This window comes from Ylistrum balloti, unplaced genomic scaffold (genome assembly GCF_031769215.1).
Source record: "Ylistrum balloti isolate Yb309-2 unplaced genomic scaffold, AGI_CSIRO_Ybal_v1 Utg370496, whole genome shotgun sequence".
NCBI classification, from domain to species: domain Eukaryota; kingdom Metazoa; phylum Mollusca; class Bivalvia; order Pectinida; family Pectinidae; genus Ylistrum; species Ylistrum balloti.
In genome coordinates this window covers 200,791-227,140 of record NW_026782322.1, presented here as the reverse complement: position 1 = coordinate 227,140, position 26,350 = coordinate 200,791, and the positions used below count along the sequence as shown (strand labels likewise).

General features: G+C 34.0%; 3 protein-coding genes across 4 annotated transcripts in view; 2 read left to right on the top strand and 1 right to left on the bottom strand.

Annotated features, from left to right (window-relative positions):
* The window catches only part of LOC132555478 (exocyst complex component 1-like), a 32,185-nt gene extending 19,119 nt beyond the window's left edge, over positions 1-13,066 (top strand). For both annotated transcript variants that reach the window (XM_060219827.1, XM_060219826.1), the window contains 9 exons: positions 3,808-3,912; positions 5,990-6,116; positions 6,483-6,566; positions 7,012-7,168; positions 7,382-7,402; positions 8,350-8,474; positions 11,268-11,390; positions 11,694-11,765; positions 11,942-13,066. In XM_060219827.1, coding sequence (XP_060075810.1) covers positions 3,808-3,912; positions 5,990-6,116; positions 6,483-6,566; positions 7,012-7,168; positions 7,382-7,402; positions 8,350-8,474; positions 11,268-11,390; positions 11,694-11,765; positions 11,942-12,094 — 967 coding nt within the window. In that variant the 3' untranslated portion in view covers positions 12,095-13,066. The remainder of the gene's footprint in view (positions 1-3,807; positions 3,913-5,989; positions 6,117-6,482; positions 6,567-7,011; positions 7,169-7,381; positions 7,403-8,349; positions 8,475-11,267; positions 11,391-11,693; positions 11,766-11,941) is intronic.
* A 1,663-nt stretch (positions 13,067-14,729) lies between these two features.
* On the bottom strand, positions 14,730-17,105 carry LOC132555481 (NADH dehydrogenase [ubiquinone] 1 alpha subcomplex subunit 2-like). Its single transcript, XM_060219829.1, has 3 exons — positions 17,011-17,105; positions 15,560-15,666; positions 14,730-14,985 (listed from the first exon to the last, which is right to left on the bottom strand). Exons 1-3 carry the CDS (start codon positions 17,100-17,102, stop codon positions 14,894-14,896), a joined length of 291 nt encoding a protein of 96 aa, XP_060075812.1. The 5' UTR covers positions 17,103-17,105; the 3' UTR covers positions 14,730-14,893.
* A 458-nt stretch (positions 17,106-17,563) lies between these two features.
* Positions 17,564-26,350, top strand: part of LOC132555477 (serine/threonine-protein kinase Nek1-like) — a 39,496-nt gene continuing 30,709 nt past the window's right edge. Inside the window, exons 1-6 of the mRNA XM_060219825.1 lie at positions 17,564-17,743; positions 19,619-19,654; positions 20,028-20,088; positions 23,130-23,171; positions 25,617-25,672; positions 26,102-26,185. Of these exons, the coding sequence (XP_060075808.1) occupies positions 17,627-17,743; positions 19,619-19,654; positions 20,028-20,088; positions 23,130-23,171; positions 25,617-25,672; positions 26,102-26,185 (396 nt within the window). The 5' untranslated portion in view covers positions 17,564-17,626. The remainder of the gene's footprint in view (positions 17,744-19,618; positions 19,655-20,027; positions 20,089-23,129; positions 23,172-25,616; positions 25,673-26,101; positions 26,186-26,350) is intronic.

Sequence of the window (26,350 nt, the reverse complement as noted above, 5' to 3'; positions counted from 1 at the left end):
TTGTGTATTGACAGAAGTTAGTGTTGATATATAGGTATGAGGAGTGTGGATTGTGTATTGACAGAAGTTAGTGTTGATATATAGGTATGAGGAGTGTGGATTGTGTATTGGCAGAAGTTAGTGTTGATATATAGGTATGAGGAGTGTGGATTGTGTATTGACAGAAGTTAGTGTTGATATATATAGGTATGAGGAGTGTGGATTGTGTATTGACAGAAGTTAGTGTTGATATATAGGTATGAGGAGTGTGACCTATACAAGCCTACAGGTTGGCTACATGATAGGCCTACACTCACAGCCTATGTGCTTAATCTGTACAGCCCTACACAACAGACCTACAATCCCAGCCTATGTACTTAGTCTGTACAGCCCTACACAACAGACCTACAATCCCAGCCTATGTACTTAGTCTGTACAGCCCTACACAACAGACCTACAATCACAGCCTATGTACTTAGTCTGTACAGCCCTACACAACAGACCTACAATCCCAGCCTATGTACTTAGTCTGTACAGCCCTACACAACAGACCTACAATCCCAGCCTATGTACTTAGTCTGTACAGCTCTACACAACAGACCTACACTCACAGCCTATGTACTAAGTAGTCTGTACAGCCCTAAACAACAGACCTACAATCCCAGCCTATGTACTTAGTCTGTACAGCCCTACACAACAGACCTACAATCACAGCCTATGTACTAAGTCTGTACAGCCCTACACAACAGACCTACAATCACAGCCTATGTACTTAGTCTGTACAGCCCTACACAACAGACCTACAATCACAGCCTATGTACTTAGTCTGTACAGCCCTACAAAACAGACCTACAATCCCAGCCTATGTACCAAGTCTGTACAGCCCTACACAACAGACCTACAATCACAGCCTATGTACTTAGTCTGTACAGCCCTACACAACAGACCTACAATCCCAGCAAGACCTACGATCCTAGAAGCCTCTACAACCCTACATAACAGGTTTACCATTCCAGCTTATGTATATACTAGCCTATACAGACCATTCTGAATTTAGTGATACTTTCCAGTTCTTTTATCACACATCCTCTTCAGTTCTTGTTAGTAAAACAGTCCTCCATTAATTCAGCAGCTAGAGTTATCTTTCCTTGCTCTCACATCCATACATATACTAATGAACTAACATTTTGATATCTCACATGGCATAAAGGTAAGTTGTGTAAGGGTTCAAGGTTTGTTTGGCAAGGTATTCATTAAGTATTCCTATTGAAGTGTTTTTTGTAATCTTGATTTATTAGAATCATCATTACACATTGCCATGAATGACTTAGGGCTATTTCAAAATTCAAGATGGCCACTTTAGGTTTTGATTGGCTTAGATTTTTTTTCTCGTAGTGTTAAAGTTATTGTTTTCAGCCGAGAAATATTTTGTTGTAAGAAATATAAGCTGAATGAAATTTTTGGAAACAACAACATAAAAAGCATCTGTATATCCTTGTTATTAACCTGTGCCTTACAGATAATGTAAATGAAAATATTGTCCCCGTGTGTCTGTTAGAAGCAATGCTGTTGAGTAGGACAATAGTTAATTTAATCAGTCCATCAGTTTTTGTGTTACTTAGTCTGAAGCATGTATCATTCATGCAGTCATCTACTTTCGCAAATTTTGTATGCAAATTCTTCTATTCTGTCATATCAAAAAAAAGTTTTGGATTACATATACATTAGAGTTGTAGCCCTTTATTAATAGTTGTCTTTCATTCTTGGTTCTTATGATCAAACTCCAATCATCTGACGAATCCAAAATACTTGTACCATATGAATATATAGAGTGATGACCCTTTCTTTTATTCTTAGTCGTTTGTGAAATTTTTTTTTGATGATCAAACATTTTATTTTGTTTGTACCCTGATCATGTTTATTTGGGATGACTGTCACAGTGTTGAAAGGAGTATTGTTTGGTATATACAGGGTTGTGGCCCTTTGTTTAGAACATGTTCTTATCAGGTTTAAAACATGATCTTATCAGAATAACAATGATTTTATTCAGGGACTAGATTCATTGGCTGACAACTTGTTTTATTGTCTGTGATAGCCTTGTAGGTGATTGAATTAACTAAACAATTAATTCTTTTAATAAAAAAACCATATTAACCAATTTCTGTCATGTGTGATTTTTTTATTGAATTATTTGCTATTCATTTTGTTTCACTAACTTTATTATAGTGTTATTATCTCAATAGATGTACAAGTATATTGAATAAGAATAAAAGTCTCTAGTGGTATAGATTTAGATGGTGAGAAGCTGGCGCATACTTTGTAGTAATTTATAGTCAGATCGTGAGAGGCTGGAAGCATACTTTATAGTAATTTAGAGTCAGATTGTGAGAAGCTGGGAGCATACTTTGTAGCAATTTATAGTCAGATGGTGAGTGGCTGGGAGCATGTTTTATAGTCAGATAGTGAGTGGCTGGGAGCATACTTTATAGTAATTTATAGTCAGATCGTGAGTGGCTGGGAGCATACTTTGTAGCAATTTATAGTCAGATCATGAGAGGCTGGGAACATACATTGTAGTAATTCATAGTCAGATCGTGAGAGGCTGGGAGCATACTTTATAGTAATTTATAGTCAGATCATGAAAGGCTAGGAGAATACTTTGTACTAATTTATAGTCAGATCATGAGAGGCTGGGAACATACTTTATAGTAATTTATAGTCAGATCATGAGAGACTGGGAGCATACGTTGTAGTAATTTATAGTCAGATCATGAGAGGCTGGGAGAATACTTTGTACTAATTTATAGTCAGATCATGAGAGGCTTGGAGAATACTTTGTAGTAATTTATAGTCAGATTGTGAGAGGCTGGGCGCATACTTTATAGTAATTTAAAGTCAGATCAAGAGAGGCTGGGAGAATACTTTATAGCAATTGATAGTCAGATCATGAGAAGCTGGGAGCATACTTTGTAGTAATTTATAGTCAGATCGTGAGTGGCTGGGAGAATACTTTATAGTAATTTATACTCAGATCATGAGAGGCTAGAAGCACAACTAATGTAGAACATTATTACAAAGTTTACTGTGCATGGGTACCAATGTTGTGATAACTCAGTTGGTTGTATGCTACATCTGTTGGTTTTGATTTCCTTTCGAATGATAATTCAGTGTGGCTGGTAAATATTGAAATTGTTGAGTATTGTTTGTGATGTTGAAGATTTCATGTTGTTCTTAAATCCCATAAAACTTATCTTTCATGCTGTTACAGATTTTTAATATTTTTGTCATTATAAAATTTAAATGATCATTTTCAAACATATACCAATGTATGTATATGACAGTGTAAAGGATAATTAAACAGTCCAAGCTTTATATTTTTTTCAGTGATTTATCGAAACCTTTCAGGAATTCTAGTTTACCTAAGTGATCTTACAGTTTTCAGGGTCATTTGTCAGTTTAAAGGTCAAACAAAATATCTGATATCTAAGGAAAATAAGTTTTTGTAAATCACTTCAGACATGAACTCTATGATAAATTAATTTTAATGGTATTAAGTGTCATAATGATAACATCTGAACCACAGTGCAATTTAGTGGTCATCGGTCAAGGATAAAGAGTCTAAGGTCACCACCTGACCACTGCGTTAATTTTCAAGAAGAGTGAGATGGTGGGGTATACTTATTTCAACCCACTCATTTTGTTCGTATCAAACTTATGGTCAGCAGTAAGCCTTATCATATATATCCTTTACATGTGTAAGATTTCCTCACTTTGATTATACATTGTCTGAGGCTGTGTAAGGTGCTGATTATTTGTTGGCTGTTGTAGGCGTCACATCAATGAGGAAGTACGAGGTATGATGAGGGACCTCTTCCCCTGTCTTGAAAACAACCTGGACGATTTCTTCTCTTACTCAGATAGGATTGATGGATTGTAAGTACAATGTATGACTGATGGATTGTAAGTACAATGTATGACTGATGGGTTGTAAGTACAATGTATGACTGATGGATTGTAAGTACAATGTATGACTGATGGGTTGTAAGTACAATGTATGACTGATGGATTGTAAGTACAACGTATGACTGATGGGTTGTAAGTACAATGTATGACTGATGGGTTGTAAGTACAATGTATGAGTGATGGTTTGTAAGTACAATGTATGACTGATGGGTTGTAAGTACAATGTATGACTGATGGATTGTAAGTACAATGTATGATTGATGGGTTGTAAGTACAACGTATGACTGATGGATTGTAAGTACAATGTATGACTGATGGGTTGTAAGTACAACGTATGACTGATGGATTGTAAGTACAATGTATGATTGATGTATGACTGATGGGTTGTAAGTACAATGTATGACTGATGGGTTGTAAGTACAATGTATGACTGATGGATTGTAAGTACAATGTATGACTGATGGATTGTAAGTACAATGTATGACTGATGGATTGTAAGTACAATGTATGATTGATGGGTTGTAAGTACAATGTATGACTGATGGGTTGTAAGTACAATGTATGACTGATGGGTTGTAAGTACAATGTATGACTGATGGGTTATAAGTACAATGTATGACTGATGGGTTGTAAGTACAATGTATGACTGATGGGTTGTAAGTACAATGTATGACTGATGGGTTGTAAGTACAATGTAGGACTGATGGGTTGTAAGTACAATGTATGACTGATGGGTTATAAGTACAATGTATGACTGATGGGTTGTAAGTACAATGTATGACTGATGGGTTGTAAGTACAATGTATGACTGATGGGTTATAAGTACAATGTATGACTGATGGATTGTAAGTACAATGTATGACTGATGGGTTGTAAGTACAATGTATGACTGATGGGTTATAAGTACAATGTATGACTGATGGATTGTAAGTACAATGTATGACTGATGGGTTGTAAGTACAATGTATGACTGATGGGTTGTAAGTACAATATAGGACTGATGGGTTGTAAGTACAATGTATGACTGATGGGTTGTAAGTACAATGTATGACTGATGGGTTATAAGTACAATGTATGACTGATGGGTTGTAAGTAAAATGTAGGACTGATGGGTTGTAAGTACAATGTATGACTGATGGGTTGTAAGTACAATGTATGACTGATGGGTTATAAGTACAATGTATGACTGATGGGTTGTAAGTACAATGTAGGACTGATGGGTTGTAAGTAAAATGTAGGACTGATGGGTTATAAGTACAATGTATGACTGATGGGTTGTAAGTACAATGTATGACTGATGGGTTGTAAGTACAATGTAGGACTGATGGGTTGTAAGTACAATGTAGGACTGATGGGTTGTAAGTACAATGTATGACTGATGGGTTGTACAATGTAGGACTGATGGATTGTAAGTACAATGTATGACTGATGGGGTGTACCACTTGATGTAGAGTCAATATTTTATAAATGACAGAGATGTAAACAGAACTGGTATTTTGAGATGGGTTTTGTTTTTCACTATTTTTTATGAAAGGATGAAATTGTGAAAAATTAATATCTAGAATCTAGAGGATCTTGTTTTATAAATTCCATATTACATTGACAAGAGTGTTAGATTCTATTTATCATATAACCCGTATTTCTGAAACATAAGCAACAACTATTATGTTAATTTCCCTATAAGACAGATTTATTTTGAAAATTTTTGAAAAAAACACGTGAAGACATCATTTCAGTGTTTTGGTAAAATCATGATAACTTTGACCAAAAGAAAATAACATTATCAGTGCTAGATTTACATACTCTGTGTACCATTGAGTATACTCTCTAGTGATAAGGATGTAGACAGGAGATTAGAATGTAAGGTTTGCTGCAATTTTATTTCAAGATGTAAACAGGGAAACTTAGCAAGACTGCTAAAAAATTTTTAATATGTGAATTTTTAACTTCAATATATAAGAACAATATTTTTATGAAACAATAGCAAACAAATGTATATGTTCCTTTTGTGAAACTGATGTGTAAACATGTTTTTTCTTTTGTACAGTAATTCCATGTATATGTTGGTACGGATGAGTCAGCACGTGAACAAAGCCCAGAACACTGGATCTTTCCTCAGTGTCACATTTGCCAGCTGCCTTGTCAAGATCAAACGCAATTTTGATAGATTCATAGTAAGTCAAACTACCTCAGATTTTATAAATAAAAAATTGTCATTTTGACGTTGTTGAAATTTCTATATTGATTCTTCTGGGAAAATGTTTTTTGGAAAAAAATGTTTCAATCAAATTTGTAAGCTCATTGAAATTATCAAAAGAGAATATAGGGGAATTAAAATTTCTTTGTCACCCAGCTGTCACAGCATGAATGTGTATTTTTCCTGTTAGTAAGATATTACACTTGCATATTACTTCAGTAATGCTTCTGAATGCCTGTGTTTTTCCTGTTTATACAGTAGACAATATGTTTTGGATTCATTTTCCATACATAGATACCTAATTAAGTATATCTTGTCTATTTTACCTTTTGACTTCTTCCAGCAAAACCAGATCCGTGCTATCCAGGAATGTCGTGTGGCCAAGAAAACCAAGTGTGGCATCATCAGCTTTGTCCATACATTTGAGGTATTATGAACATATTTATCCAGAACAGACATTATTGCGAGACATTTAAATAGTATTTATTGGTAATTCCACAGAACAGTGATACATTTGGTTTGGCTTATTACAAAGCAGGTGCTAGTTACTGGATAGAAATGGTAAATCCAAATTGCAGTTGTTCTTCAACTTCTTCTCAATGATTAGTTGTTGAGTAGAAACTTAGTATAACCCATGTCTTTTTCATCATGTCCAGTCCTGATACAGTATCATTTATCCAGCTTTCTGAGAATACTTAATACTCTTACTACTGCTAAAGATATAAAGGTTAAGTGGCTTTCTTATCATGTTAACATTGGTTTTCCAGAAATTCATCCTAACTTTATCAATGATAGGAATTTCCAATATGTTCATACTGACATTTCAGCACTGCACTGATATTCAAATTTTCAATGTTTTTGTTTGTGTTTAGGACTTTGCTAACCAAGCAGAAAGTATTTTTCGTGGATCTGAGAACCGACATGCCCATCTGGACAAGTCTTATGTCACTCTTGTTGCAGTTATATTTGAACAGATTGCCAGAATTGCTTCAGAACATCCCAAAACACCAAGGGAAGTTGTAATGATGGGTAAGTATCAGGGGAGATAACTGATTTAAGGTTTCTGGGTCATGTGACTAACTGTGATGATTTTATTTATTGTAATTCCTTCAGTTAGACCAGAGTTGTTGCTTCCTGTTGCATAGCTTATGGTTAGCTCAACGTTAGCTAACTAAGTCTTCTCGAATTACCAGTAATATATTTGAACTGAATTTAAATATTTCTTATCTTCTTTTTCTACAGAAAACTTCCATCACATGTTCTGTAAGTATTTTTGTACACATTAACATTTAGAATTATAAAGTCTTCATGTAGTGTATATGATTTATCAGTTATTTCTTTAATTTCGACCATAACATTTCCCTTGTCATTTCTCCAGAGGAAAGTAGATTTCCTATGAAGCCTGTGTCTGTTTAACTTAGATGTAGGAATGTTTCTGCTTCAGTGTTTGTGTATTACAAGACTAAGTTTGTGGAAAAATTGAATTGATTAACAAACAAATATACTTTAAGTTTCAAGATACTAAAAAGCCAGCACATTGATGTTGTGAACATATGATTTTTGCAGTCACAGATCTTGTAGATGTTTAGATATGAACATTGTAGTTTGTCAGTAAAATGAATGTTTTGAGTTCAGGGTTTAGTACTTTCTTTAAATTCACCAACATAAAAATGAGGCAGTGAATACATGACCTGAATTAGAATTGAGATTTTTATAATTAGATTAGTCAGATAAATGTACAGTAGTGTACACAGTCACAAATAGAAAGGATTCATCATGAGTTTCTAATTTTAACACCACCATAACATGACGTCTGAGATAAAGTCATGAACGACAAATATGGCCTTAAACTGTATGTAACAGAAGTTATCAGAAACCAGTCTTGTCTTCAAACTGTGTGTTATTTTTAATGATTCAAAATGTAAAGCAATATAAATAAAATTATGTCATTATTTTACGATAATGCTGTGCATGATATTTGAGTGCTGTAGATTGTAATTTCAGTTGTATCTTAATTCATAAACAGGTATTACCATTATCAGAGATACTCATTTATAAACACATTTATAGAGAGACATGTGTTTTAGGTAATAAAATTAGCCACGGTCGTAAAACTTGTCTATTATTGATAAGATAGTGTTCATTTGTGGTCTTATTCAACAAAATTTCTGTGATAAACAAAGATTTTAAACTTAACTCTGTTATTGTAGCTGTTCTGTCAGCTCTCAAGATTCCCTGTCTGGAGAATGATAGGAAAGAGGCCAAACAGACATACCAGGATAACTTATACCAGTATACAACCAATCTACTGGGCAGACCCATGGAGAAACTTCATGTAAGTACACAACCAGTCTGTCGTACAGTCTACTGGGCAGACCCATGTAGAAACTCCATGTAAGTACACAACCAGTCTGTTGGACAGACCCATGGAGAAACTCCATGTAAGTACACAACCAGTCTGTCGTACAGTCTACTGGGCAGACCCATGTAGAAACTCCATGTAAGTACACAACCAGTCTGTTGGACAGACCCATGGAGAAACTTCAAGTAAGTACACAACCAGTCTACTGGGCAGACCCATGGAGAAACTCCATGTAAGTACACAACCAGTCTGTCGTACAGTCTACTGGGCAGACCCATGGAGAAACTCCATGTAAGTACACAACCAGTCTGTCGTACAGTCTACTGGGCAGACCCATGGAGAAACTTCATGTAAGTACACAACCAGTCTGTTGGACAGACCCATGGAGAAACTCCATGCAAGTACACAACCAGTCTGTCGGACAGTCTACTGGGCAGACCCATGGAGAAACTCCATGTAAGTACACAACCAGTCTTTCGTACAGTCTACTGGGCAGACCCATGGAGAAACTTCATGTAAGTACACAACCAGTCTGTTGGACAGACCCATGTAGAAACTCCATGTAAGTACACAACCAGTCTGTTGGACAGTCTACTGGGCAGACCCATGGAGAAACTTCACGTAAGTACACAACCAGTCTACTGGGCAGACCCATGGAGAAACTCCATGTAAGTACACAACCAGTCTGTTGTACAGACCCTTGGAGAAACTTCATGTAAGTACACAACCAGTCTGTTGGACAGACCCATGGAGAAACTCCATGCAAGTACACAACCAGTCTGTCGGACAGTCTACTGGGCAGACCCATGGAGAAACTCCATGTAAGTACACAACCAGTCTGTCGTACAGTCTACTGGGCAGACCCATGGAGAAACTTCATGTAAGTACACAACCAGTCTGTTGGAAGTACACAACCAGTCTGTTGGACAGTCTACTGGGCAGACCCATGGAGAAACTTCACGTAAGTACACAACCAGTCTACTGGGCAGACCCATGGAGAAACTTCATGTAAGTACACAACCAGTCTGTTGGACAGACCCATGGAGAAACTTCATGTAAGTACACAACCAGTCTACTGGGCAGACCCATGGAGAAACTTCATGTAAGTACACAACCAGTCTGTTGTCTGTTGGACAGACCCATGGAGAAACTTCATGTAAGTACACAACCAGTCTGTTGGACAGACCCATGGAGAAACTCCATGTAAGTACACAACCAGTCTACTGGACAGACCCATGGAGAAACTTCATGTAAGTACACAACCAGTCTGTTGGACAGACCCATGGAGAAACTCCATGTAAGTACACAACCAGTCTGTTGGACAGACCCATGGAGAAACTTCATGTAAGTACACAACCAGTCTGTTGGACAGACCCATGGAGAAACTTCATGTAAGTACACAACCAGTCTGTTGGACAGTTTACTGGGCAGACCCATGGAGAAACTTCATGTAAGTACACAACCAGTCTGTTGTCTGTTGGACAGACCCATGGAGAAACTTCATGTAAGTACACAACCAGTCTGTTGGACAGACCCATGGAGAAACTCCATGTAAGTACACAACCAGTCTACTGGACAGACCCATGGAGAAACTTCATGTAAGTACACAACCAGTCTACTGGGCAGACCCATGGAGAAACTTCATGTAAGTACACAACCAGTCTGTTGGACAGACCCATGGAGAAACTTCACGTAAGTACACAACCAGTCTACTGGGCAGACCCATGGAGAAACTTCATGTAAGTACACAACCATCTGTTGGACAGTCTACTGGGCAGACCCATGGAGAAACTCCATGTAAGTACACAACCAGTCTACTGGGCAGACCCATGGAGAAACTTCATGTAAGTACACAACCAGTCTGTTGGACAGTCTACTGGGCAGACCCATGGAGAAACTTCACGTAAGTACACAACCAGTCTACTGGGCAGACCCATGGAGAAACTTCATGTAAGTACACAACCAGTCTGTTGGACAGACCCATGGAGAAACTCCATGTAAGTACACAACCAGTCTACTGGACAGACCCATGTAGAAACTTCATGTAAGTACACAACCAGTCTACTGGACAGACCCATGGAGAAACTCCATGTAAGTACACAACCAGTCTGTTGGACAGACCCATGGAGAAACTCCATGTAAGTACACAACCAGTCTGTTGTACAGACCCTTGGAGAAACTTCATGTAAGTACACAACCATCTGTTGGACAGACCCATGGAGAAACTTCATGTAAGTACACAACCAGTCTGTTGGACAGACCCATGGAGAAACTTCATGTAAGTACACAACCAGTCTGTTGGACAGACCCATGGAGAAACTTCATGTAAGTACACAACCAGTCTGTTGGACAGACCCATGGAGAAACTTCATGTAAGTACACAACCAGTCTACTGGACAGACCCATGGAGAAACTTTATGTAAGTACACAACCAGTCTGTTGGACAGACCCATGGAGAAACTCGGTGTTGGTACACAACCAATCTACAAGATAGATCCATTGAGAAACTTAAGTATATAGCATAAAATGTATATAGAAAAGTATGTATTAGGTATATGTACTCAGCAGAGAGGCCCTTAAAGAAACTTTATATTGTCTATTTGGTGTACAATTGAGAGTCATCTAGAAATTGAATTCAGCTTGTACATTTCTGAGCAGTTTCCTAGTAGAAAAATTTTAGTTTGCAAATAATCAATTTGCTACAAATATAGGGTAATCTATATATTGATGACAAATTTTACAATTTGTTCTAAAATTTTGTTTTAGGTGTTCTTTGATGGGGTACAGAACAGAGTGGCATCTGGGGTGAAGCCGGAGGAAGTTGGGTACCAGCTGGCCTTCAGTAAACAGGAACTACGCAAGGTCATCAAGGAATATCCTGGCAAAGAGGTATAACTGAACTCTTTATATACACTGTCAAGGAGCTGAATATGTGTTAGAGTCAATAGGTGACCTTGGTGTCTGGAGTCAATGTGTGATCTTAGTGTGTCAAGTCAATGTGTGGTTTGGTATGTGAAGTCAATGTTTGGTCTTGATTTAGGGCTCTGTTGAGTCAATATGTGAAATTCATGAATACCTATCGTTCCAATTTGAAATTTTACTTCATATGCATATATCATTGATTTTTGAGTATTAAATTAAGGTCCATTATAAAGTAGTAGTCACCATGCCAACCTTACTGTATTTTTACAGGTGAAAAAGAGCCTTGAACATTTATATAAAAAAGTAGAGAAACAGCTGTGTGAGGAAGAAAACTTGCTGCAGGTAAGATTGATATGATTTGTCTACTTGTTGATATTAAATCTGACCCTTACATCACATTGTTTGTTATCTCAATGACAGATACTACACATTGCTTGTACCTACTGCAGTCACTAGTTTTATACAAAGAACATACATCTTATTTGATATTTGTAAATATTATGTGCTCTGTATTTCAGGTAACCTGGCTAGCCATGCAGGATGTGTTCCTCAGACAGTGCAAATCTCACGAGGACCTGATCAACAAGTGCTACCCAGATTCAGGCATATCACTCGAGTTCAGCGTTGGTGATGTCCTACAATACTTTTCTGATATCGCCCAGTCACATTAAGAATGCCTGTTTTCTATGGAGATATCTTTAGAGTACTTTTGGTACCGACCAGCCACAACAGGAATGACATTGGGGTTTAGTTATCATCCATGCACATCTTGAACAAGTCTACTGTTGGTTACATCCAGCAGCGCTTTGTGATATTGCAGAGTTAAATAAAGTTTATATACTGTGGCAATAACTTGCGCAACCTTTAGTATTTGATGTTGGCTAGTCTCACACTTTCCTTATAGTTAACTTTATTTTCCAGGATACTTTGAATGGTCAGCGTTTATGAAGTTGACAAATTTACTCCAGATAATTACAACTAAACTTCAAACATGCCACATTGTTCAATAGCATAGTGGAGCCTCGACCAGTGTGTGTACTGTGTAAAATCACACTATAGATTAATGTTGCTTCTGATCTTGTTTCATGTCTCAAGTGTTTATTTTCTTCAGATCATCAGCCCTATTTCAAATCATGATAAATGATAATACAATAAAATATACTTCAAACAGTCTCTAAATATACTGATAGTGAAAAACAAGTCCTATGATTGTGAACACTACTCATTCATATAATGTAAGGCAAATCAAAAAAATGTTTCAAGTACTTAAATAAGATCTGCTTTTGACATAATTTTAGCTATAGATCGTCAATATGTTTACGATTTAACACACCTTTGATATCAAACCATTTTTCCATTTTTCTATCTCATAAGTTAGCAGTTCTCTCTCTGCTATAGGAAATGCAAGTGTCAACCTAACAGAAGTGTGTGGCTGTGGCTTTTAACTTACATATTGGTACAGAAAGCTGGTACATATATGATAGGCATTTTATGTCTATTTATTTCAGAGCTAGGATGATAATTTGAAGTGCAATATCTTGTTGATATAGATACAATGCTTCTGTATTTATATAGTGTAATGATTAATGTATTAATTTGAATCATGTGTTGTTTTTTGTGAATAAATGTTATATTGATTTACAGTGGACTTTGTTGAGTTTTTCAGTATAATGGTGCCTGGTGGGTCTATAACAACACCTGATCCAATTTCTCCTTTCTGTAAGAACACTTGAGGGTGGGGGATGGTAATCCTGGTAATTCACCAAAAACATTGAGTCCAACACAGATCTTCTTTATCCGAATTTAATAAGAAGCATTATTGTCGTGTTTTGGCAAAAATGCGAGCCATCAACAACACTTGCCATTAAATTTTAAAAAAGGAAAAATTCACTGTGTTGGGCTCACTCCTTGTAGTGAATCAGTGTATGAAGGTCTTGTGCTGTTTTGACCAGAGGTAACATGGCATGAACTTAGCTACTGATGCTGACATTCAAGCAAGTGAATGACTATATCAACAATCAAAAGTTAGTGTCCAAGAAAAAGACGGAAAAAAATATGACCTCTGAATGTTGATGGGTGGTAAGATTGCCTTCAAACTTCTGTGAGCTATCAGTATAATGAAGAGAATTTTTAGAGGTGACTGAATTCTGAAACATGTAAAATAATGTTAGTTGTATTGCCTTGCATTGATTTTCACCTCTTAAGTAGGCTCGTCATTCATATTCATACAGGTACTAAAATTGACCTTAATGAACCTTCCCTCTCTGATGCCCTCAGATCGAAAGACTTGGGGCCTATTGTTTTTGTGGTGTCTGTTGTTAACTTTAACTTTGCCCATAACTTTTACATAGTAAGTGTGTTCCTTATGACAAAACCTTTCTGGTTGTAAAAAAAATTTTGACCATTTGACCTTGACTATTATATTTGACCTAAATTTGAAAGTTGAAAAAAAGCATTACCAAAATGAAGACAGAAGTGTTTCACAAGGTGTGCATGGCAATTATCACATGCCTTATACAGTAGTTTTGAATTGCCACTTCATAATTTGTTGCAACTGGGGGTATAGTAAACGCATCTTGTTTCTGGTTCAATTATTTGTAAGACATGTTCCCATAAAATAGAGTTCTATACATAGAAATTACATAAGCAATCATCACCTTTATCATCTAGATGTATTAAACTACTGTATATATCTAGTAAGTGGTTCAGTGATCAGCATTGCTTTCTCTTTAGTGATCTTACTATATAAGTAATAATGAACCTGTTATCCAGAAAAAATGAAAGATGAATAATTCAGGAATTGAAACTAACTGATTGATGCCAAAACTGCATTAAAAAAATCAGTGCAGTTTAATTGACTCATGAGATCTCAGAAATACAGAGATCACGTGATTTACTACTGTCTTAGAGGCTTTCATCATCAAGCATAAATTACAGCTTCAAAGCTTCAAAACACATTGATGTCAAAATTTACAAAATTTTCCATGTTAGAACAGTGATTAATCTATGCATATATTTGTAATGACATACATTTCTTAATTGTACAACTAAAATTGGGAAAATTTAATATACTATACACAGGGAATGTCCTGTTATTTTCTAATTTGTTCAAGAGGAAAAAGTCAAGATGTTTTAAAATGTAGATAAATTACTGCAAGAATCAATTTTGCAGTTTATGCATGAAAATAATTGTAGTCAACATAATCAATCGTTTGTATTAAATTCTTTGAATTTCCAATTATGTGACTGGAACCAATTCCCATCATTAAGTACCAGAATGGAGGTGTAACAAAACAGATACCAGTCATCACTATTATCATTTTATTACATCAATACAGTGTCACTATACAATTTACAATTAGTCTCTTACTCAGGCAGACCACACAAGTTTCTGTGGTCAATCTCAAGACACCAGACAAACAACAAATGTAACAGCTTCATATCCATGAGACAGACCACACAATTTGATTTCATACTGTTTTTTGAGATAGAGTGTGTATGGCTTCCATTACTTCAGCGCTGTTGAGGTCGGACAATGATTTGCTCACTTCTTGACCATAATCTGAAAACAATAAAATAGAAATGCTTTCAAAAAATTATACAGGCATATGAAATGATATCATATAAATGAATATATATATGTGTTATATTTCACATGTAGGTTTTTGTGACACATTATCAACAGTTACATGGGTGTTTCATATATATATGTTATGACTGCACATTTTATGTCTGTTTGCAGAGCAAGAATCTGTTCAGAGCATGGACATTAAGACTTTGAATCATTGTCTTGTGAAAAAAAACACAACATTAATCCTCTTTTGTCACATGCTAGGGGCTAGAGGTTTTTTCCAAAGAAAACTGAACAGACACGCATTCAATCAAGTTCAAAATTCCATAGTCTGCAGCCACTTAAGATCACTGGACATAAAATTTACAGTAAACTAATTATAAAACACGAGTCAATAGATATTCCTCTGTACTTATTTTTGACTTGCATGTTTCCTTTAATAAGAGATGCACATGCATGTAGATTTGTTTATAAGTTCATAAGAAAGTAGGGGTGGGTGGTATATATTAGGGAGGGGCCTTTTAGTAGAACTAATACAATAAGTGTAGATACATCAAAATCTTACCATAACGAGCATATACCCTTGGTTGCACTCCACTACATTCTCGGATCAGAATAGGAAATTTAGGATTGGCAGTCTTCAGTGGCACATATCCTTTTTCAATGAACTCTCTGTAAAGTATTCAAAATGAAATTATTAGTCCACAAAATGTTACAATGGTATATTTTTTTTCAAATTTGGTGTCTTGATGATGATGATGATGATGATGATGATGACGAAGTACTTGTAAATGAATATGGTACAAATAAAAAAAACCTGTGAATTAATATGTATACTCTTTGGTAACAGATAGTCCATACAGATGTCAAAAGACAACTGACTGATACACCCTAGGGGCTTATTATACCCAATCTTGCAACTGAAAATTGGAAGGGATGGAGGGAATGAAGTTTTGTAATCTGTGTGCATGTTCATTAGAATATAGTAGTCATTGTAAAATGAGAAAATCCTTTTCAGCATTCTACAGACTTCATTCCTTGTGGGACTGGTTCCCTCAACAACTTCAGAATGTTTAATGATAATCATATCTCAGACAGGTCCAGTTTCAGATTGTCAGGTCAGGGTCACAATAATGTTTCATGAAATATTTGTCAGCATACTCGCAGCTTCATACCTTCAGACCTTAGAGATATAGTACATTTACCACTTTGTACCCAAGACCTCATACACTTACAAAAGAAGACTGAAATCTCAGAAAATTTCAAGTTTCCATATTGTAAGGTCAAGGGTTGTGAAGTAAAGTAACTTACTTCAGAAAATCCTTGTCAATGCGCTGTAGGAATTAGTAGCTTCAATTCTTAAAGTATCAAATTTAACACACTTAAGATTTAGTTGAAATGGTTCAGATGGCATAGAATAAATTTATCCCACATCAAAGGAATGTACCAGTAAAACTAAAAATGTAGTTTTGGAATCCTTTCAAACATAGAACAATGAATCAATAACAAAAATATACTTCATTTTAACCTGTAGCTCAAGATATGTTTTTAATGCAATTGGAAAACAAGTGATAATCAACATGATAGATTTAGACAAGTATGGCTTGTCCCTACATCCGCTGTCTAGTCCAGCATCAGTCAAGATCTTTGTCTGGTGCTTCCCTTGCAGACTCAACCGGCCAAACCAGTTTCAATGGCATACACGAAAGTGGCTTTATAAAATCATTGATTGAATATGGTGACATACAAGTTTTGGGTTTCAGTAGCTATCACTGATCTTTAGAGTGATTCGTTGAAATGATAGGAGTGGCAAAAAGTTTAGAAGGAAAAACCCGGCAAAGATTAATCCGGAGTTCCACAAAAGTATATAAATCTGCAACAAGGGATCAGAATATATTTCACCTGTTTACGTCCAGTGAAGCCAAGGTCATACATGGCCACTGAATAAAATAGTATAATAAAATCATATATGTGTTATTTGTTTAGTGTCCACTCAATTCCTATCATTTAATTTACCTGACACCTTGACTGGTCTTAGAAGTCTGACATAAGTGTATTCTCAGTTCTTTCAGACTTCTACCGAAGATCGGAGCTACTTTAGACGCCATTTTGTAATTTTTGTGAGTCTACAATTGAATAAGCGGAAAGTCATATGTAAATTGTTTCTCGATATAATTTCTTTTAACTGTATTTAAACATTTTTATCAAAATTATGAAGTGACTTTATTATTTTACTTCAACATTTAAATTTTTCCATCTATTGCTGTTTTTAATTTGATTTGTTTCCTTTTCGTTGTATTTTGAAATTTATATCTACCTTGAAACCAAACATGGCCGACGTACACATCCGGAAAGGCATTCCACTTTTTCTTTCGGAATTTTTTATTTCAAAAAGGAAGTAGCTTTCTGTCAAACTGGAGTAGCGTGAAGAGTACAGCATCGTCATTCGAATATATTGATATCAATATGAATTTAAGTGCAAATCTTTATTTATGTTTTCTCTGTTATTAATTTTTCACAAATTGATCGTTGTTTTCACTTTTCGGTCCGATGCCAGTTGAAATTACGTGTGGTAGATCACATTTTCGCACATGACCGTTACAGTTTCGACGTAAAGACTTAAATAAAAAAAATGGATAAATACGTTAAAGTCAGACAGATAGGCGAAGGTGCCTTTGGTAAAGCAGTTCTAGTAAGACAAAAGCAGAACAACAAGCAGATGGTCATCAAAGAGATTAACATTGCAAAGGTAAATTTTTGCTTCATTAACTTTTTTTTCTGTCTTGGATAAATCGTCAGCATCACCGTTGTCTTTCTTTCGGTCATTCTAGAAAGGGTTTTGTTACAACAGTGTTGTTTATAAGGTACTGGAGCATCAGCAAATCTGGCTATATATGATTATACGTTTGTAGCTAAATGTAAACATACAGGTGAGGTCAGGTCACATTTCTTTCGTGCAGATCGAAAAAAAATTATCACAAATCACGTAAGTCAGTGAAATGAATGAATGTTTTTGGCATATTTGTTCAACTTACTGTGACTTTTTTTGGAATTTCATTGTTACATAGTTTCAGTATGTACCTACATATACATACACTCACTATTTAGTAACAAACTCTATAACAAGCCCATATAACATATTTATTCATTGTGTTGTCAGCAGCTAAGCATCCCTGTGATGCAGATTCGCGTCACAAGTTTGCTTTCACCATGATGTTTCTGTACAAAAAAAAATTATAACCCATCATTGATGTGAATTGTGTGGTGGATGCAAGTGAAATTACAATGATAAAATTCAACCAATTCACCAGATTTGTTTTTCTATGACAAAAAACATTTATTTTTCCAAATGGAAGATTCATCATCCAGTTTTTCAATGTGCACACCATGATCATAACCAGGTACATGTTTGCAATTGCCCCATATAGCCAGATTGGGCAGTGCTACAGTACCTGTTTATGTATCACAGGATCTGTCTCTGCCTATATAGACAGATTGGGCAGTGCTACAGTACCTGTTTATATATCACGGGATCTGTCTCTGTCTATATAGGCAGATCACCTGTTTATGTATCACAGGATATGTCTCGGAATTTATTCAATTGCTTTTCTTTTTGTTCAGTTACATTCACTAATCATGTGTATGTAAAGGTTTCCCCATGATTGCTCTTCTTCACAGCTTTAATTCTCCCAACACAATTATTTTTGGGATGAAGATATTTGAGTGTTACACTAATCCTCTTCCTGCTACCTGTTGTAAAGGTCTTTAACTTTGCCTGTGGCATCTCTGACCCATTTCAAATACTGGTTGCTCATTTTTTTTTTTTTTTGGTTGTTGCACTCTTAGATAGAGGCATGGTTACATTTGAAATATTTGTGTTTCCAGTGTTCATTCAGTCTTGACTTTAACTGATTTAACGTTTGTGATGTAATAACACTTAAAGACGGGTAATTCTAGTGATTTATCATTCTATTTGGGAAGTTCTTCTTTCAGATATTCAGTCTATAATGTTTTTTCACTAGTTTCTTGCCGTTACCTCTAGGTTGTGTGTTTCACTTAATGTGAACAAGGCTAGGGTGTTTTTGTACATTGTTCACTAATTTACTCCATTGAAGATTAATTAATGATTATAGAAAAGATACCCAAATCTAATTATTAACATTTAATAAACAGCATAGGAAATGAAAAGATCTACATCCACAGTGAAAGTGTGTATTCTCAACTATTTTGGCCTTTGATTCTCAAAGTTTTGGAATAAAAGATGCTGACAAGGCATTGTCAGAGACAGTCTACTTTGTTCCAAGATGATGATACATATGCAAACCTTTAAGATAACATACCAGTAATTGGTTCCCTACATTAACTATCAGCATGAACTAAGTCACTTTTCTGGTGAAGCTTATTTTTTTTGTGGTAATTTGAACCAAATTTGATTCGTTATTTTATGGAAAATTATTGAACATACCAAAATAGTGTTTTGTCAAATACAACTTTACTCAGCATGTATCATGTACATACAATAACATAAAAACTGAATGTTTGTTATGTATTCATGCATGACTTACTGGCCCAAAAGCCTATATAAAACAATAAATAAATAAATAACTGAGATATTGTTTTACAGATGAATTCAAAGGAAAGAGAAGAGGCCAGAAAGGAGGTATTTGAACTTCAAGTTCTTCTGTTTATCTATAATTACATTTTTGTAAGATTCAAAACTCTCAAGTTTTGAATTTGTCTTAAGTTGAGAAATTAAAGTAATAATGGTCTATATAAGCTAGTTTAGATTAACATCTGAGTAAAATAGTTCTTATCGTTAAGCATACTCTTATGAGTTTTAAGGTTTAAAAAATTATTTTTTATAGACTGATGAAAATCCTTATCATGAATGCTTGTTATAAACAGTAATGGTTTTACCATCAACAGTATAGAATCAACATACATGTACCCATGTTCTATATACTGTTCAGTTTTATTTTCACATGTACCATTGTTGCTCGTTTCTTTAATTGATCTTAATTTGTTTGTTATAGGTTGCTGTTTTGGCACAACTCCATCATCCCAATATTGTTGCCTATCGAGAATCTTTTGAAGGTAGATATATTACATACATATATAAATCTACTAGTGTCCTCTAATAAGCCCAGCGGGCAACATATAATCTCTGACTCAAAGAAGAGAGCTGGGCTTATAACAGGACAATTGTGAAGCCTTCATTCACATTTCTGATGAAAATGCAGTAGATGGAAGGGCTTATTGTCATGTATGGGCTTATTGTCAGGTATGGGCTTATTGTCAGACATGGACTTATTGTAGAATACATACAAGACATATATGTACGAGTAATTCTAAAGTCTTTTGGAACAAGCATTCCTAATTTTTATTCTGTTATCATATAACATAAAAAATGATAATTATTCAGTGGAAAGGAGATTGTCAGGAGAAACAAGTATGATGCAATACAGAGATTCTGAATTCAAATATGATTGCCTCAAGGATGTGTTTAAATGGCTACAATTAGAAATTGTTAACATTATGATTATTGCTTTCAAAATTTATAACCTGTATGGATATATTGATGACAAATTGTAACCCAGCTCAAAACTACTCGGGGATTATGTAATAAATGTTCAGAACACATTACATTTTGTACTTTTGAAAGAACTAATACTACCTCACAGGTGGAATAATTTATAATACTATTGATTTGAAGTACATTACCTTGTATATAGTTGCTTATTGCAAACATGAATTTTGTTACGGCTCCTTGTACAGACCTTTTGAAATTGGTATTTGTTTAAAGTGAGAAAGATGAGATTACATTGTTTAATACAACTTAGGGGCTTGATTGAAATATACACCCCTAAAACTGTCTTGTTGTCAAGTATATACTTGAGATGGTTGATAAAAAAATGCATGCCAAAAATCCCCATGCTGGTTAAGTAAAATGCAAGAAAATGTTGTGTTTCCTGTTTTAACTGCAAAACAGTGGGATAGCTAGGTATGAAAATAAAATTGTGATTCCAGTCATGTAGTTAGAAAAATTATTTTATTTTGTATTCTTTTATATTTTCTGAAAAAACTTTAAAATGTCAGTACTTCCTTAATAAATGTAATGAACTTTGACCTGATCTCCCCTGCAGATTTTATGAAGGTTTAAAACATTGTCTGCTTGTTTTAGGTTCTTATCAGTTTCACTGTTTGGTTTTGTGTATCTAATTTATATGTTGGGGGCCACCATAGATCAGTCAGTTTGAGTTTGGGCCTAAGATCAGAGGTGCATGGTTCAATACGCATTACCTGTGGCAGTGGGTGTTTCTTAGGAAGCTTAGAAATGGACTTATCTGTGCTGACATGGTTGTGATTTTGGGCATGACACTGTATCCTTATTGCTCTGGATGGCATGTGGTTGGCCTTCCAAATGTTGTTCAGTAAGGTAGCCACCAGCTACTAATCTGGCTGATCATGGGGCAAAAACTCAACAAACAAACAAAGTAATCTACGCATTTAAATTGCTGATTGACAGTACTGTATTCTATATATGTATATCTATTTTACATGAAGTGATATGTTATACACTCATAGCAATGCTGAAAATAGTAAAAGTGCCGGCTCATTTTATTCCTATATCGATAATAATGAAGAGAACAGACAGACACTCATTATCTGCTGAAATGAATATAAAATGCTAAAGTAATAACCGAAGGAATCAGAGAGTAGAAAAGAATAGTCTGTAATAGTATTATTTCCCCTCTAACAGAATAAAGAATAGTCTGTAATAGTATTATTTCCCCTCTAACAGAATAAAGAATAGTCTGTAATAGTATTATTTCCCCTCTAACAGAATAAAGAATAGTCTGTAATAGTATTATTTCCCCTCTAACAGAATAAAGAATAGTCTGTGATAGTATTATTTCCCCTCTAACAGAATAAAGAATAGTCTGTAATAGTATTATTTCCCCTCTAACAGAATAAAGAATAATCTGTATTTGTTTATTTTTCCCTCTAACAGAATACAAAATAATCTGTATTTGTTTATTTTTCCCTCTAACAGAATACAAAATAATCTGTATTTGTTTATTTTTCCCTCGAACAGAATAAAGAATAGTCTGTAATAGTATTATTTCCCCTCTAACAGAATAAAGAATAGTCTGTAATAGTATCATTTCCCCTCTAACAGAATAAAGAATAATCTGTATTTGTTTATTTTTTCCTCTAACAGAATACAAAATAATCTGTATTTGTTTATTTTTCCCTCGAACAGAATAAAGAATAGTCTGTAATAGTATCATTTCCCCTCTTACAGAATAAAGATTTGATTTCACTGTCAGCTACAGTTGATACATGGATACACACATAACTCTTTTAAAATGAAAAAAATGTGTAATGGCTAATTCTTTGTTGTGTTTTTTATAACTGACCTGTTCAGGGAAAGATTACCTTCGGTATATTTCATGCTGAAATAAAAAAAATATTGAGTAAATATTATCACAGAAAAACCCTGGGACTTTTAAACTGGTAGTGTTGTACTGTGTTTACTGGTTTACCTTCAGTTTTCTTTTGATTTGGTATCTTTTATCTGTTCATGTATTAAATAAATAAAATTGAGATTTGGGTTTGTTATTGTAATTTATGAGACTTCTTGTGTTATATGGATTTATAAACGTTGAGACTATAAATAAGTTTAAACTGTTTTTATAGTGAAAAACCATGAAAATACCAACATGGCAATATAATCATAATTCAAATTCAATAAAACTAGGGCAAAATATGAACAAAAGAAAGATTTACACAGAGACTCATGAAAAAGTACAAGGACAATAAGACCAGGTATGTCAGAAGAGTAAGTGTCTTCTGCTTCATTGACCACACATCATGTAGATCTTTGTCAATAAAAGTTTGTAATGTCACATTCTCAAATGAGAACAAGGTATACAACAACTGAACAAACAGGCAAACTAACGAGCATCAAACACGTCCAGCTTCATATCGTACAACGGAACCAACAGACAAACTAACGAGCATCAAACACATCCAGCTTCATGTCACACTAAGAAATAGTATATTTCTCAAGATGTAAGTTTGTTCATGAATTAAACTTTGAATATTAATTGATTTGTTTGACATGATTTCAGAGAGAGGATTACTATATATTGTGATGGACTTCTGTGAGAAAGGTATGTATTTATGGTTTTTTCAGTATTGTAGTAATCTTGTTGTACAAAGATGCAGAAACAAATTGCAGTAGAATTATTTCATTTCTCAGAAATGGCTTTAAACCAATTCTAAAATAGATGGAAATTGCAATACAGCATATTGACATGTGGAAGTTATTAGTGTTACAAGGTTGATACAAATACCATATTATTCTCTGATAGAAGATTTTCAGTCCAAAAGCTTGAAATTGGGAAATATTTTCCAGTACTTATATCATCACATTCACTGAGAACACTTTTTGATATGCTATTTATATACCAATTCTAACATTAAAATGAAAAGGGATGAAGAAGTATCTTGATTCCATAATGGAGAATCCTTATGATGGGTTAGTTACACTGCACCTAATAATGTAAAATATGTATTCTAGGTTAGTTACATTATACCAAATATATGTAATACTATGTATTCTAGGTTAGTTACACTGTACCATATATATGTAATACTATGTATTCTAGGTTTGTTATACTGTACCAAATATATGTAATATTATGTATTCTAGGTTAGTTACACTGTACCAAATATATGTAATATTGTGTATTCTAGGTTAGTTACACTGTACCAAATATATGTAATATTATGTATTCTAGGTTAGTTACACTGTACCAAATATATGTAATATTGTGTATTCTAGATTAGTTACACTGTACCAAATAATTGTAATATTATGTATTCTGGATTAGTTACACTGTACCTAATATATGTAATATTATGTATTCTAGGTTAGTTACACTGTACCAAATAATTGTAATAATATGTATTCTAGGTTAGTTACACTGTACCAAATAAATTTAATATTATGTATTCTAGGTTTGTTACACTGTACCAAATATATGTAATATTATGTATTCTAGGTTAGTTACACTGTACCAAATAATTGTAATATTATGTATTCTTGGTTAGCTACACTGTACCAAATATATGTAATACTATGTATTCTAGGTTAGTTACACTGTACCATATATATGTAATACTATGTATTCTAGGTTTGTTACACTGTACCAAATAATTGTAATATTATGTATTCTAGGTTAGTTACACTGTACCATATATATGTAATACTATGTATTCTAGGTTTGTTACACTGTACCAAATATATGTAATACTATGTATTCTAGGTTAGTTACACTGTACCATATATATGTAATACTATGTATTCTAGGTTTGTTACACTGTACCAAATATATGTAATACTATGTATTCTAGGTTAGTTACACTGTACCATATATATGTAATACTATGTATTCTAGGTTTGTTACACTGTACCAAATAATTGTAATATTATGTATTCTTGGTTAGCTACACTGTACCAAATATATGTAATATTATGTATTCTAGGTTAGTTACACTGTACCATATATATGTAATACTATGTATTCTAGGTTTGTTACACTGTACCAAATATATGTAATACTATGTATTCTAGGTTAGTTACACTGTACCATATATATGTAATACTATGTATTCTAGGTTTGTTACACTGTACCAAATATATGTAATATTATGTATTCTAGGTTAGTTACACTGTACCATATATATGTAATACTATGTATTCTAGGTTTGTTACACTGTACCAAATATATGTAATATTATGTATTCTAGGTTAGTTACACTGTACCATATATATGTAATACTATGTATTCTAGGTTTGTTACACTGTACCAAATATATGTAATACTATGTATTCTAGGTTAGTTACACTGTACCATATATATGTAATACTATGTATTCTAGGTTTGTTACACTGTACCAAATAATTGTAATATTATGTATTCTTGGTTAGCTACACTGTACCAAATATATGTAATATTATGTATTCTAGGTTAGTTACACTGTACCATATATATGTAATACTATGTATTCTAGGTTTGTTACACTGTACCAAATATATGTAATATTATGTATTCTAGGTTAGTTACACTGTACCATATATATGTAATATTATGTATTCTAGGTTTGTTATACTGTACCAAATATATGTAATATTATGTATTCTAGGTTAGTTACACTGTACCAAATATATGTAATACTGTGTATTCTAGGTTAGTTACACTGTACCATATATATGTAATACTATGTATTCTAGGTTAGTTACACTGTACCAAGTATATGTAATACTATGTATTCTAGGTTAGTTACACTGTACCATATATATGTAATATTATGTATTCTAGGTTAGTTACACTGTACCAAATATATGTAATACTGTGTATTCTAGGTTTGTTACACTGTACCATGTATATGTAATACTATGTATTCTAGGTTTGTTACACTGTACCATATATATGTAATATTATGTATTCTAGGTTAGTTACACTGTACCATATATATGTAATACTATGTATTCTAGGTTAGTTACACTGTACCATATATATGTAATATTATTGTAATATTATATATTTTAGGTGACCTTTATTCCAAAATTAATTCTCAAAGAGGACTCCTTATACCAGAAGATCAGGTAATTTCTTATGATGTACAGTCTGTATTATGTGTATATATTCATGTATTATTTTCATACCACTGCAAAATTTTGTAATAAGAAAGAATATTTAATATCTTTTTATCTTTTGAATTTTTGCATACCTCACTTAATTACATGTTTGAATGTTATATTACAAGGAGATATCGAAGATTTCACCAATTTCTAAAGAGAACATCATACATTTAAAACACAGATGCCTAGACATATTATATAAGTCGTGTCATGACAGTTTATTGATATAAACCAAAGTTTAAGAGGTTATTATTATAGATTTTTTTAAAAATCCTAAATGTACTGACATATTAAATGTTATGTCTATCTAATTTCTGGGTTTTTTTTAGTGTCCTATGATACTTTCGTTCCAGCCCACAAATTAAAATATTTACTTTTTTCTTTTCTCTGTAGGTGCTAGATATGTTTGTACAGATGTGTCTAGCCATTAAACACATCCATGATAGAAAGATCCTTCATCGAGACATCAAGTCACAGGTTTGTGAAGATGTGTCTAGCTATTAACCACATCCATGTTAGAGTTAAAATACACTACAGAGATAATTTATTGTAGAAATCAAATTCTAAAAGGAAGTTTTATTTTATACATTTCCAGTATTCAATAGTTGTAGTAATTGATCTGGGATTTTGGAATGTGTTTAA